We start from the raw sequence: 15,110 nt of genomic DNA on the forward strand, positions 1-15,110 counted from the left end.
GTAGTATGACAGGACACAACTGCATGATCGATCTTTTCTTCGTATGAGGCAGGGGTCAACAAACTATGGCCCTATGGCCTGTTTTTATAAACAAAGTTTTATTGGAACACAGCTATGTCCATTTATTTCTCTATTTTCATGGTTCTTTTTGTGCTATAATGACAGACTTGAGTAATTGTGACAGAGACCAGATGGCCTGTTAAGCCTTCAATATTTGTTATCTCTTTACATAAGGTTTACTGACCTCTGCTGTAAGATGTTAAATGTTTATTGTTTGGCTTTAGATGTAACACACAAACATTTTAGAAGGACGATTTTCCTCAGACCCCCGACAGCCAAGAAAACTATGGTGCTTTATAGAAGAAATTGATAGAAGAATGAAAAAAAATGTTTGGCAACTCAGAGAATTCCCACATGAGGGATCATAGTGATTAGGAATCTATCCCTTACACAGTAACAATTCCCATTAGGAAAATTTAGAATACTTAAAAATTGTGCATATTTAAGTGTTAAAAATCAGGCTCACTAGTCCTCTTAATTTAGCCTCAATAAACCAACACATTTTGTAGTTACTGATTTGAAAAGAAATGAATTCTAAAACAGGAAAAAAAAAAAAAAGGATGGAGGAATAACAATGGTGAAAGCAAACAGTTGATATCTAGAACCCATCACTTCTGCATTAGAAAGCTGATTAGGAAGTGGCATAGGCTGCTCACCATCTGGTCAACAAAGTGTACCTCTTGTACTCCAACCATATATACACCAGGTTTCTTGATAAAGTTGCTTACCCCAGCATTAAAGTGAATAGTAGGGCTTTCATTCAGGGTGGGAGGATCTGCTCTCTCAACATTTCTTGACATGTTCTTATTCCAGTTCCTGTTGGAGGAATGGCCCACTTGGGAGGAAGACTGCATAGTTTCAATATCTGTTTGCGACTCTTCCATGTAACTGACCCTATATAAAAAAGTACAAAGTATTTCATTTCAACCTTATCCCAATATATGCTGTTTGGAGAATGTGAGTTGCAGCCCCCAACTCAGAAGGCTCCTTGGTATGCTCATTGCTGGGCAGAAATCATTACTTGGAAGCAACATGGTACTTGTGGTAGAGCAATGGTTCCCACACATGCCCTGTTGCCCTTAAATTGCTATTGGATAAAACCTGAAAGCCTGGAGAGCTTACCAAGGAAACTAAGACATGTTCTTTTCCCTCCAGTGATTTTCTTTTCCCTTATATTGTCACTCACTTGAAGAAGACTTCTTCCATGGTAGTGACAGAGGCACCAAAGCTAGCAATGCCCAGGTTTTCTTGTTCTTGTTCCAGAGCAGTAAACAGAGCTTTGAAACTAGGAATAGAAGAGGAACAGAAAAAACTAGCACCAAACCAGATGATTTTCATATTTATGTCTTTTTCTTCTAAGGTGATTTCCCCTCAGCAGTAGAGAAAATGTAGATCATTTTGTATTTCGAGGTGTATTGCAGTTTTATGCCTCTGGTAAATCAGAAAAGTGGCACAAATGGAGAGAAAGAACTAGCAAATTGCTGCAGCAATTTATTTTCTGAATTTTGTGCTAAGTACACGTCATTTCATACTTAAAGAAAAAAAGAAAATATGAGTGAATCCACTCTGCTTAGTTCTTGGATACACTTATTGTTGGTCTTCTAAGACAATGATCAGGAGACTCTATATATGTTAATACCTCTAGTCAGTGAACATGAGTTAACACACGTGTTCCTATTACTCAGGAAAAAAAATTATCCACAATAATAAAAAGAGATATTCAAAAATAGAAAATGGAGTAAGTGCTGTAAAACTTAAAGACTTCGAGAGAACTATGGGATTAAATGTTCAGAAAAGTCTATGGAAGTTGAGCAGATGAAATATGGAGACATCAAGTCTTTTAAAGAATGGTCTTCCTGGGAATGTGTTACAGAATGTTGTGTTCAAACAGTTATCTTTTTCAGAAACCTCCAGTTCTCAAATCCATCTCTATCATATTCCCAATGAAGGTCAATTAAATCTATCTTTCCACAGAATCGGTGTTAGGGGAATTAAAAATGTTCTTTTAAAAACTCTATCAAAATTGCCTCCATATTCAAGCTTACATTGTGTCTAGTTTTGCACATTAGTTCTAATCTTACACCTCAAGATTATTTAGAATAGATATAATCCATCTGTGTGACAGCCAGCCTTTGACATATCTTAAGTCCATTTTCTGTTTCTTCATTTTCAATATATGACTTCTCAACTAGGGTTCACTCATATTTTCTTTTTCATTTTTTAATTTGGGCGGAGTGTGGTGGCTCATGCCTGTAATACCAGCACTTTGGGAGGCCAAGGTGGAAGGATTGCTTGAGGCCAGGAATTTGAGACCAGCGACCTCATCTCTTAAAAACGAAAAATTAGGTGAGCATGGTGGTGCACGCTTGTGGTTTCAACTACTCATGAAGCTGAGATGGGAGGATCGCTTGAGCCCAGGAGGTAAAGGCTGCAGTGAATTGTGATTGTACCACTGCACTTCAGCTTGGGTGAAAGAGCACCTAAGCTTGTCCCCCACCAAAAAAAAAAAAAAAAAAAAAAAAAAAAAATGAATGTGTGTACATTGTACAAAATTCAGAAAATAAGCGTATAAATAAAAATTATCATAATACCATCCATGAAAGATAACCACTGTTAATACACTAATATTTTGGCAAAATTATTTTTGGTTCTTTTGGCTTTATGTACTATGTGACAAAGTTAGAATTAAATTGTGTACTGCTTTAAAGGTGTTAATATAGCACAAAGTGTTGATAACCTAAACATCTATCATCAGTTTAATAAGCAAATAAATTAAGGTATAAATATATGATGGAATAAGATATAATTAAAATGTAGATTTCTCCACAGTCATTTTATAAATGAAGAAAGCCTACAATTCCTAACATAGAAAGTTAGCTGAGAAATGCTGGTGAGTGAACAAGGCAAGATTCAGAACATGAGTATGGTAGGATCCCATTTCTAAAATGGGCTGGGCATGGTGGCTCATGCCTGTAATCCCAGCACTTTGAGATGCCAAGGCAGGTGGATCATCGGAGGCCAGGAGTTCAAGACCAGCCTGGCCAACATGGTAAAACCCCATCTCTACTAAAAATGCAAAATTAACTAGGTGTGGTGGCGTGCACCTGTAATCCCAGCTACTCAGGAGAGTGAGGCAGGAGAATTGCTTGAACCTGGGAGACAGAGGTTGCAGTGAGCCAAGATCACACCACTGCACTCCAGCCTGGGCAATAGAATGAGACTCTATCTCAAGAAAAATAAAAATAAAAAACAATTACTATGATTGTACACATGTCAATACATGCATGCAGTATTCTTGAAAAATATGCATCAAACAAAAACAAAACCAACATACAAAAAAAGAAAAATGCAAACTCTTCTCAGAGATTACTTCTATGGAAAGTAATTATGAGAGACTTTTAATTTCTAATTCATATACTCCAGAAATAAATATCCTCTTTAATTTTTATCATGCAACCATAAGTAGATTAGCAAACTCTAGCTTCCTTAGTGATAAAGCAATCAGTAAACAAAACAGCATAATAGAGAAATAAACAAGACAAATTATTTCATGAGCCATTTGTATTATAAAGTTATGAATCTGACCACCTCATGCATACCTGTTTTCATAATTATATAAGTTTATATACCTGTTTTTTCTAATTATATGCTTTATTATATATTACATATAATACATATAGTTAATAAATATAGCTATTATATAGATAATATGTATTATCTTTTGGGGAGAATAGAGAAAAACTTAAAAAGAATCTGACTATCCCAAGTATATCCCTGTTAACTATTTGATGTACTTCTTTCCGTCACTACAGATATTTTTAGATTTTTTTTCTTGTGTTCTGAGGTGCAACAAACATAAAATGCACTAAGTTGCAAACGATTTTTTCCATATGAGCATACCTTGATAACATCCAGATAAGACAGACAGCAGTTTCAACGTCCCAGAGGGGGATTCCAAGATGCCCCTTTCTGGTTAACCACCTTATCTGCACACACAGATACATATACACATGTGCATATACACACAACATATGATAACAATCCTATTAGAATTCTAGAAGCAAAGATTTGTTTTGCTTTTTCTTGAGCTTTGTATCAACAGTGTCTTACAGTATGTGCTTTTTTTGGTCCAACAAAATGTCTGTGAGACTTCCTCATGCTGTTGCCTATACCACTAGTTCACTTTTTGATTCCTGAGTGGTGTTCATCTATTTCCTGCTAATGGACATTCTGGTTGTTTTTTGTTTGCAGCTAATATGAATAAAGTGACTGCAAGTATAAACATTATTTTACATGTATTTTAATGGACTTGTCCCTCCTAGGTACATACTAGGAGTGTGATCACTAGGTCATAGGATAAGCACATACTTAGCTTACCAGAAATTATCAAATATTTTACAAAGCAGGTTTACCACTTTACACTTCTCTCAGCAATGAGAGCCAATTGCCATGTTCACATGTTACAGTCCATCTTCTTAGTTTTAGCCATTCTAGGGTGTGTGTAGTGGTAATGTAATGCTCTTTCCTTATTCTTCATTAATTTTGCTCATAATTCTGGGAAGAATTTTTGACATAGTCTTTTCTTTCATCAGTTCTTCTATTTTCTGCCATAATTACTTGCTGAGTTATTTATTACCCTATTGAGACTTTATCTCATTTTTCCTCTTCAGAACTGCTTGGTCTAGATTCACAGCATCTTCTTTAATTTGATTGAGGCTACGAAGCAAAGAGTTTCAAAAGTATTCTATTTTTGTAGTACAACGATTTTCAAAATCGGCATTTCTTATGCCTTCTTAGTGTGCTCCTATTCTTCCAAAATTTAGTTTATTGTCCACAGTCCATTGTTTTTCCCTCATCTTTATGAGAGGAGGTTGATATTTCTGCAGGATCAACATACAATTATATAAAATTTCAGGAGGAAATTATATCTAAGACTGAGGCGTGATTCTATTTGATAAAGTGATTTTTCTTCTAAGTTCTCATTCTAGGTATTGTTTTTTCTTTTCTTCTTCCTTTTTTCCCCCCCAAATCAACTGTGGTATCATTGGTGTTATCTATTTATGAAGCTTAAAATTAGAATGAGACATCTCCAGTTTTGTTTTTCTTTGAGATGGATTTTGCTTTTGTTGCCAGACTGGAGTGCAATGGCACGTGGCTCACTGTAACCTCCGCCTCCTGGGTTCAAGTGATTCTCCTGCCTCAGCCTCCTGAGTAGCTGGGATTACAGGCATGCACCACCATGCCTGGCTAATTTCGTATTTTTAGTAGAGATGGGGTTTCTCCACGTTGGTTAGGCTGGTCTCGAACTCCCGACTACAGGTGATCTGCCTGCCTCGGCTTCCCAAAGTGTTGCGATTACAGGTGTGAGCCACCGTGCCTGGCCATGCCTCCAGTTTTCTAACATCATGGTACAGATAGAAAAGGAAAAATTTTGGAGTTAAATGGGCCTGTGTTTGATTTCAGCCTGTATCAGCAACGATTATTTTATTTAATCTTTCCATTTGATCTACTATTATGATTTGATTGACTCTTTCTGACCTTAAGAGTCATATCATTTGTAAAAAGGTAAAAATAAATACATTTTATATGCTCTTTGTCACAGTGTTATTTCACTTTAGCATTTATTCCTTTATAGCGCTTTCATCATGATCTTAGTGGCTCGTATGTACCACATCTTCATTTGGAGACTGGAATTTATTTGCAGCTGTGAGGAACACTCTGAAAATATCTTCTTCCATTTTGCTTATGTGTACCTTTTTAATTAAAAGATCATTTTCTTTGATAAAAAAGATTGAATTTAAAGAGGAGTTGAAGAATTTAGTTTCCTTAATGATAGCATCGAAGCTTCTTTTCCTTGACATTCTTGGACAAAATATAATTTCAGATTTTTCTTTTTCTTAATGCCAGATCCAAACTTCAAAATCTCATTTTAATATAAATGGAGACAAAACTAGAAGAAATCAAGGTGCATAAAAAGAGGCATTGCCAAAGCAGAACTCAAGCCATAAATTTTCATCTGGATCTGTCATGTTCATGTTTAATTTACTGTATATTTTTTTCCTGATAAACCTCCTGGTCCTAATCTCAAATAGCTTTGTTTCCATTCCACAACATAGAGTTTTTGTAACCCTCACATATCTTTCCAACTGTGCTGCTTAGGAGGCAACCTTGCTCAAGATACCCCAAACTCTTAAAAAGGAGTACAATGGGGTGGGTGCGGTGGCTGATGTGGGCAGATCACCTGAGGTCGAGAGTTTGAGACCAGCCTGACCAATATGGAGACACTCCGTCTCTACTAAAAATATAAAATTAGCCGGGTATGGTGGCACATGTCTGTAATCCAAGCTACTTGGGAAGCTGAGGCAGGAGAATTGCTTGAATCTGGGAGGCAGAGGTTGCGGTGAGCTGAGATTGCACCGTTGCACTCCAGCCTGGGCAACAAGAACGAAACTCTGTCTTGGAAGAAAAAAAAAAAAAAAGAGTACAGTGGAACTACTTTTAAAATTTCCTTTGAATAGCATATTAGACTTCCTAATAATATTCTGTACCAGCCTTTCTTATTTATTCTTGTCTATTGCACTTTAGGTATTTTCCAGTTTCTTTATATTTGGGATTTAGTGGTCAGAATTTCATTACTGAAATTTCCAAATATTCTTGAGGAACACTTCCTTTCAAAAGATCACGCTATGGAATCTTGCTTTTCTGTGTATCTTCCAGTTTTATATGTCTGAATCTATCAAGTTCTGTCCTCCTTTTCTGCCATGAAGTCTACCATGGTGTATGTTAAACTCTCTCAAAGTTATCTGACATGTTTTATTTTTTTAGATCTGCAATCGACATTTTCTTGATGATCAGAATTAGCTGTACAGTATCAGTTTCTTTCTCATTTCCTCCATCTTCCTAGGAAGTTTAATAGTTGGCAAGAAAAGTCTGGAATGTGTCAGGAGACCAGTAGTAATACAAGTCTGTATACACTCTTGTAATATATGTCTATATTACAAATCTATACTTGAATTATTCCCTTTACTAGTAATCTCACTTAAACAAACGTGTATCAGGAATATGTTATACACTTCCTCCTTCTAGCTTGCAGGAGTTTTACAAAATGATATATAACTTGCTTATTTTTCCTCCTGTAGTCACCCATTGTTTTTTCCGTACGTTTCTACCTTCTAGATCTAGAATTTTAAGCATATAAATATTCCCTGATATGTAGCACTATTCTGATGCATCTCATATATCTATCATTCCACTGTTAGATTCTAAGCTTAGGTTTCATCCTATCAAGTCTCAGCATTATTTTACAAGTTATGACCTTGTTTTAAAATTGCTATTTTTTTTTTTTTTTTTTTTTTTTTTTTTGAGACGGAGTTTCGCTCTCGTTACCCAGGCTGGAGTGCAATGGCACGATCTCGGCTCACCGCAACCTCTGCCTCCTGGGCTCAGCCAATTCTCCTGCCTCAGCCTCCTAAGTAGCTGGGATTACAGGCATGCGCCACCACGCCCAGCTAGTTTTTTGTATTTTTAGTAGAGACGGGGTTTCGCTATGGTGACCAGGATGGTCTCGATCCCTCGACCTCGTGATCCACCCGTCTCGGCCTCCCAAAGTGCTGGGATTACAGGCTTGAGCCACCGCGCCTGGCCAAAATTGCTATTTCTAAGACAGGGTCTTACTCTGTCACCCAGGCTGGAGTGCATTGGTGTGATCTCAGCTCACTGCAGCCTCAATTTTCTGGGCTCAAGTGATCTGCCCATTTTGGCCTCCCAAAGTGCTAGGATTACAGGTGTGAGCCACCATGCCCACTTTGTTTCAAAATTTCAGGATGACTTTCCTTGTGAGATATATTCAATAAATTGGAATACAGGTATATGTAATTAAACATTACTACTTTCATGTTCCATAGTATTTATTCAGGCAAATAAATACATATCAGAACAATGTCTGGTATAAACTAAGTGCTCAATTGCTGTTAGCTATCAAAATTTTAGCTGGGGTAGAAATCACTGAGTATTTAACCATCATTTCATTCTTTTCATATTATGCTCTGAAATAACTGGATTTATAGATATTTCTTTTTCTTGTATTTTCTTCCTCCCAATTATTTTAGCTTAAAACTCTCCCTGTTAGAGAAAACGTCATCCTGAGCAAATATATACATTCCTAAATTCATTATTTTCATTTTATTTTGTACTGTGTTTATCATTCTGTATCTGCAGCCCAGAAATCTACAATCAGTTCTTCACCTTCTAGAGTATCTTCATATTTCTCTGAGTGCAAATGATTAGTAAGATGATATGTTCTCACCATATCATCTGCTTCCATGTCTTCTCATTTCCTGTCTTATGTATAATCTCAACATGGCGCTTCTGATCTTGTCTGAGAATGCCATTTGTGGTCATGCAAATCAGACAGGCAGATAGTGTGACAAGTTTAAGCAAGCTCTCTATCTGTGTCTCTCCTTCAGATGGATTCTGTAGCTCCTGATGGATCATGACTACAACCCTGGGCTAAGGCATCAACATAAAATCTGCCTCCCACCTTGGCTAAATAAGTCAACTGCCTTGTATCTCTAGGGGGACATATCTAGAATTTTATTTCCAGTTTTTCACTATTTAATTCTTCCACTTCAGCTTATGATTAGGGTCTTGGTTCTATTCCACACTGCCCGATCTACTGCCCCAAGCTGCTGCTCAAGATTTTTTTTTCCTTTTTTTTTTTTTTTTTGGAGACAGTTTCGCTCTTGTCACGAAGGCTGGAGTGCAAGGGCGCGATCTCAGCTCACTGAAACCTCTGCCTCCCGGATTCAAGCAATTCTCCTGCCTCAGTCTCCCAAGTAGCTGGGATTACAGGCACATGCCACCATGCCTAGCTAATTTTTTTATGGGGTTTCACTATGTTGGTCAGGCTGGTCTTGAATTCCTGACCTCAAGTAATCCACTCGCCTTAGATTCCCGAAGTGCTGGCATTACAGGTGTGAGCCACCAAGCCTGGCTGAACATCCCAATTTTCTGAGTGAACAAAACTCAAATGGTACAATTCTTCTTCCTTGCCTTTTTCCTTATGACTCATTCTTGTTGTTCTCAAAAGTCTTCCTTTTAAAAATTCCCCATCCCCCATATTCTTTATATTATAATTGATCTAGAGAATACCAAAGTAACTGCTTACTTGTATCTGACAAGAAGCTAAAAATACGATACTCTCAAAGTCACCGATGAATACTCTTAGTTTCTGTTTCTCTTTTTTAGGATAGTTATCATGGGAAAAGTTATTTTCCTTTGGAACTTCCTTTGATGAGTAACTTGGCTAACGGGTGCATTCAAACTGCCCATTTCCTCTCAGTTCGTGTCATTCCATTTTTCTCCTCTCATTATCCTATTATTTCCCTTTACACAACTCACCAGGAGTAATTTTCACTCTACCAAAAACATTCATCAGTTATCCCAATTAACACCAGAAAACTTTAGCCATTAAGTGCATCTCTCTTTTCAGTGCAAATGGCAGCTGTAAAAGGATTTTTGTCTGTTAAATAAACTCTACTTGCTAAGCCTGAAGAAACTAGGAAAAGAAACAATGATTTCTGGCTATCTAAAAATTACTCAATTAGCATTCTCTGGATCCATACCTGTGTGCATAATTTTTGGGTAGAATAAATGATAATTCGGTTCCAACATTGTTCTCCAAAGTGGCTGTCGGTATATAATGATGAATCAATTCTGAGATTTCTGTGACATTACAGTTAGGCATCTTCACCATGACAATGTGGTATCCCACACCTAAGAAAAATCCATGTAGAAGAACAGATAAAACAATTTCTTCCCATACTTGTGAGATCACATGTGACTTTCATTACTTGGGTAAGCTAGAAGATAGGGTATGTCACAAATCATTTAATTACAGCCCAAGGAGCCTAGTAAGTCCTTCTTTTATAATTTCATTATTTCTCTAAGGGACTGATAATGATCTGGATTATATAACCAGATAGAGCAGAGATAGGATGAAAAGCCTCTGTTACCTGGCTTCTCATCCTATTAACACTGAAATCTGAGAGGACAAGATTAAACAGATATTTGTTGGGTGTCTACTACATATCAGGTACTATATAAGTCAGATAAAAATATCTTCAGAAATCGAAGACATTGGCCAGGTGCAGTGGCTCATGCCCGTAATCCCAGCATTTTGGGAGGCAGAGGTGGGTGGATCACTTGAGGTCAGGAGTTCAAGACCAATCTGGCCAACGTAGCAAAACCCTGTCTCTACTAAAAATACAAAAATTAGCTGGGCATGATGGGGGGCACCTATAATTCCAGCTACTTGGGAGGCTGAGGTAGGAGAATTGCTCAAACCCTGGAGGCAGAGATTGCAGTGAGCCGAGATCATGCCACTGCACTCCAGCCTGGGTGACAAAGTAAGACTCTGTCTCAATGGAGGGAAGGGTGGGGGAAGAAATATTTCCAAAGTACTCTGTGTCTTCACTACGTGCACTCCACTGGCCTTCTAGAAGCTAAGAGCGGGATAAAGTAGCAGAGAAAATGCCTCCGGGACACTCCGGGACTTTGCAGAAAATACTGAAGCAGCATTTTATTCACAACATCAGTCACAAAAAATGAAAAAACATGCAAAGAAACAAGAAAATGTAAAAGTCAGGTACAGTGGCTTATGCCCATCATCCCATTATTTTGTGTGGTCAAGGCAGGAGGACTGCTTGAGGTCAGGAGTTTAGAACTCTATAACAGAAAAACCAGTAAAAACAACCATAGAGATTGTCTCAGATGTAGGAATTATGAGACCAAGACTTTAAAATAACTCTTATACATATGTTAAATAATCTAGTGGAAATGGAAAAAAAAAAAAAAACAAAAACACATGGTGTGAACAGATGAGCAATCTGCAGACTATGCCTATAATCCCAGCACTCTGGGAGACCGAGGCAGGCGGATCATCTGAGGTAGGGAGTTGGAGACCAGCCTGACCAATATGGAAAAACCTCATCTCTACTAAAAATACAAAATTAGCTGGGCATGATGACTTATGCCTGCAATCCCAGCTACTTGGGAGTATGAGACAGGAGAATAACTTGAACCCGGGAGGCAGAGGTTGCAGTGAGCTGAGGTCACACCATTGCCCTTCAGCCTGGGCAACAGAGCTAGACTCTGTCTCAAAAACAAAAAACAAAAACAAAACAAACAAACGGAAATACTAGAAAAATACACGACAGGTTGGATGCTGGGAAGATGGCCGCCTAAGAACAGCTCAGGACTTCAGCTCCCAGTGAAGGTGCAGAGGGTGAGTGGACGCCGCATTTCCAGACGAACTCTTATTGCCCACAGACCAGGAGATACCCAGGCAGAGGGGTCGCCAGCATCGCAGTCCCAGCCGGTGCGGCTGTTTTGGCCCCTGTGGGGCTGATTCCGCCCGCGGCTGCTGTGACCACGCCCTGTTGCTGCGGTTCTCCACACAAAAGCCACTGGTCTGGGAGCCCTCTTAGCTGGCGAGCAGAGCCCTGAGACAGCAGAGTTGCCCATTCATCTGAAATAGCGAGTCAGGCCAGGAGATGCCTAGGCAAAAAATCCGCCAGGAGCCGGCGCCGCAGTTCGAGCCGACCCCGTGAGTCGCAGCACAGGAGATCCCGGCGCCTTTTCAGCAGGCGACCCGAACGCGGGGTCGTTCAACTTAAAAGAAAAGACTCTGAGTCAGGGAGCCAGGTGATCAGGCTCGGTTGGTCCCACCCCTCCACCCCCAACAACAACCAAAACAAAAACAGTAATTGGAAACCCTCTGGGTTGAGCCCTCCAAACCAAGCACAGCTGAACCGGGACGGTCCGGCTCCGTGGGGGAGGGGCTTCCGCCATTACTGAGACTCTCCACCGACACGGAGGCAGGCTGCCGTTGCCGAGGCAACCTGCCACAACAGAGAGAGTCCGCCATAACAGAGGCGGGGCCACCGTTGCCGAGACAGTTCTAACTACGCCCATATAAAAAGGACTACAGGGAAGAGCTCAGGGCAGCTGGGCGGAGCCCACAGCAGCTCAGCAAAGCCCCTGCGGGCAGGCAGTGGCTAGGCATGCTGCTAGCTGGGCGGGTCAGACCTGAAGAAAAATCAAAAAAGGCAGTAGTGCAACGGAAACTCATAAAGCTCCAACTCCCTGGGACAGAGACAGACAACAGGTGGATAAACCCACAAAAATGGGAAGAAACCAGCGCAAAAAGGATGAAAACTCCCAAAACCAGAACACCTCTCCTCCTAAAAGGGATCACAACTCCTCACCAGCAAGGGAACCAGACCGGATGGAGAAGGAGGGTGATGAAATGACAGAATCAGACTTCAGAAGGTGGGTAGTAAGAAACTACAATGAGCTAAAAGAACATGTTCTAACCCAATGCAAAGAAAATAGGAACCTTGAAAAAAGATTGGACGAACTGCTGACGAGAATGGACAGCATAGAGAGGAGTATAAGTGAATTGATGGAGCTGAAAAACGCAACACGAGAACTTTGTGAAGCATGCACAAGCTTCAACAGCCGAATTGACCAAGCAGAAGAAAGGATATCAGAGGTCGAAGATCAACTCAATGAAATAAAAAGAGAAGGCAAGAACAGAGAAAAAAGCACAAAAAGGAATGAACAAAATCTTCAAGAAATGTGGGACTATGTGAAAAGACCTAATCTACGTCTGACAGGTGTACCTGAATGTGATGAAGAGAATGAATCCAAGCTGGAAAATACTCTTCAGGATATTATCCAGGAAAACTTCCCCAACCTAGCAAGGCAGACCAATAGTCAAATCCAGGAAATACAGAGAACACCACAAAGATATTCCTCAAGAAGAGCAACCCCAAGGCACATAATCGTCAGATTCACCAGGGTTGAAATGAAAGAGAAAATGCTAAGGGCAGCCAGAGAGAAAGGTCGGGTTACCCACAAAGGGAAGCCCATTAGACTCACAGCAGATCTCTCAGCAGAAACCCTACAAGCCAGAAGAGATTGGGGGCCAATATTCAACATCCTTAAAGAAAAGAACTTTCAACCCAGAATCTCCTATCCAGCCAAACTAAGCTTCATAAGTGAAGGAAAAATAAAATCCTTTGTGAACAAGCAAGCACTCAGAGATTTCATCACCACCAAACCTGCTCTATAAGAACTCCTGAAAGAGGCTCTACACATATAAAGGAACAACCAGTACCAGCCACTCCAAAAACACACCAAATGGTAAAAGAGCATCAACACAATCAAGAATCTGCATCAACTAACCAACAAAACAGCCAGGTAGCATCAAAATGACAGCATCAAATTCACACATAACAAACTATCCCTAAATGTCAATGGACTAAATGCCCCAATCAAAAGACACAGACTGGCAAATTGGATAAAAAGCCAAAACCCATCAGTGTGCTGTATCCAGGAAACCCATCTTACATGCAAGGGTACACAAAGGCTCAAAATAAAGGGATGGAGGAAGATCTACCAAGCAAATTCAGAGCAAAAAAAGGCAGGAGTTGCAATTCTCATCTCTGATAAAATAGACTTTAAAGCAACAAAGATCAAAAGAGACAAAGAAGGACATTACATAATGGTAAAAGGATCACTGCAACAAGAAGAGCTAACGATCCTAAATATATATGCACCCAATACAGGAGCACCCAGATACATAAGGCAAGTTCTTAAGGACTTACAAAGAGACTTAGACTCCCACACAATAATAGTGGGAGACTTTAACACCCCATTGTCAATATTAGACAGATCAACCAGACAGAAAATCAACAAGGATATCCAGGACCTGAATACAGACCTGGAACAAGCAAACCTAATAGACATTTACAGAACTCTCCACCCCAAATCCACAGAATATACATTCTTCTCAGCACCACATCACACCTACTCTAAAATTGACCACATAATTGGCAATAAATCACTCCTCAGCAAATGCAAAAGAACAGAAATCATAACAAACAGTCTCTCAGACCACAGTGCAATCGAGTTAGAACTCAGAATGCAGAAACTAACTCAGAACCGCACAGCTTCATGGAAACTGAACAACTTGCTCTTGCATGTTGACTGGATAAACAATGAAATGAAGGCAGAAATAAAGATGTTCTTTGAAACCAATGAGAACGAAGACACAACATACCAGAATCTCTGGGACACATTTAAAGCAGTCTCTAGAGGAAAATATATAGCAATGAGTGCCCACATGAGAAGAAAGGAGAGATCGAAAATTGACACCCTATCATCAAAATTGAAAGAGCTAGAGGAGCAAGATCAAAAAAACTCAAAACCTAGCAGAAGACAGGAAATAACTAAGATCAGAGCAGAACTGAAGGAAATAGAGACACAAAAAACTCTTCAAAAAATCAATAAATCCAGGAGCTGGTTCTTTGAAAAGATCAACAAAATGGACCACTAGCGAGATTAATAAAAAAGAAAAGAGAGAATAACCAAATTGATGCAATAAAAAACGATAAAGGGGATATCACCACAGATTCCACAGAAATCCAAACCATCATCAGAGGTTATTACAAACAACTCTATGCACATAAACTAGTAAACCTGGAAGAAATGGATAAATTCCTGGACACCTGCATCCTCCCAAGCCTAAACCTGGAAGAAGCCAAAACCCTGAATAGACCAATAACATGGTCTGAAGTCGAGGCAGCAATAAAGAGCCTACCACCCAAAAAAAGCCCAGGTCCAGATGGGTTCACAGCTGAATTCTACCAGATATACAAAGAGGAGCTGATACCATTCCTTCTGAAACTATTCCAGACAATCCAAAAAGAGGGAATTCTTCCCAAATCATTTTACGAGACAAACATCATCCTGATACCAAAACCCGGCAGAGACTCAACAAGAAAAGAAAATTTCAGGCCAATATCCATGATGAACATAGATGCAAAAATCTTCAATAAAATACTGGCAAACCGATTGCAACAGCATATCAAAAAGCTCATCCACCATGATCAAGTAGGATTCATCCCGGGGATGCAAGGCTGGTTCAACATACACAAGTCCATAAACGTAATTCACCACATAAACAGAACCAAAGACAAAACCCA

General features: G+C 39.4%; 1 protein-coding gene across 1 annotated transcript in view; it reads right to left on the minus strand.

Moving 5' to 3' along the window:
- The window catches only part of LOC101044186 (phospholipid-transporting ATPase ABCA3-like), a 68,853-nt gene extending 58,594 nt beyond the window's left edge, over nt 1–10,259 (minus strand). Inside the window, exons 1-3 of the mRNA XM_074383182.1 lie at nt 9,684–10,259; nt 1,247–1,345; nt 789–954 (exon numbers count right to left, since the gene is read on the minus strand). Of these exons, the coding sequence (XP_074239283.1) occupies nt 789–954; nt 1,247–1,345; nt 9,684–9,814 (396 nt within the window). The 5' untranslated portion in view covers nt 9,815–10,259. The remainder of the gene's footprint in view (nt 1–788; nt 955–1,246; nt 1,346–9,683) is intronic.
- Nucleotides 10,260–15,110: the final 4,851 nt, after the last annotated feature.

This window comes from Saimiri boliviensis, chromosome 12, assembly GCF_048565385.1.
Source record: "Saimiri boliviensis isolate mSaiBol1 chromosome 12, mSaiBol1.pri, whole genome shotgun sequence".
Taxonomy (NCBI): domain Eukaryota; kingdom Metazoa; phylum Chordata; class Mammalia; order Primates; family Cebidae; genus Saimiri; species Saimiri boliviensis.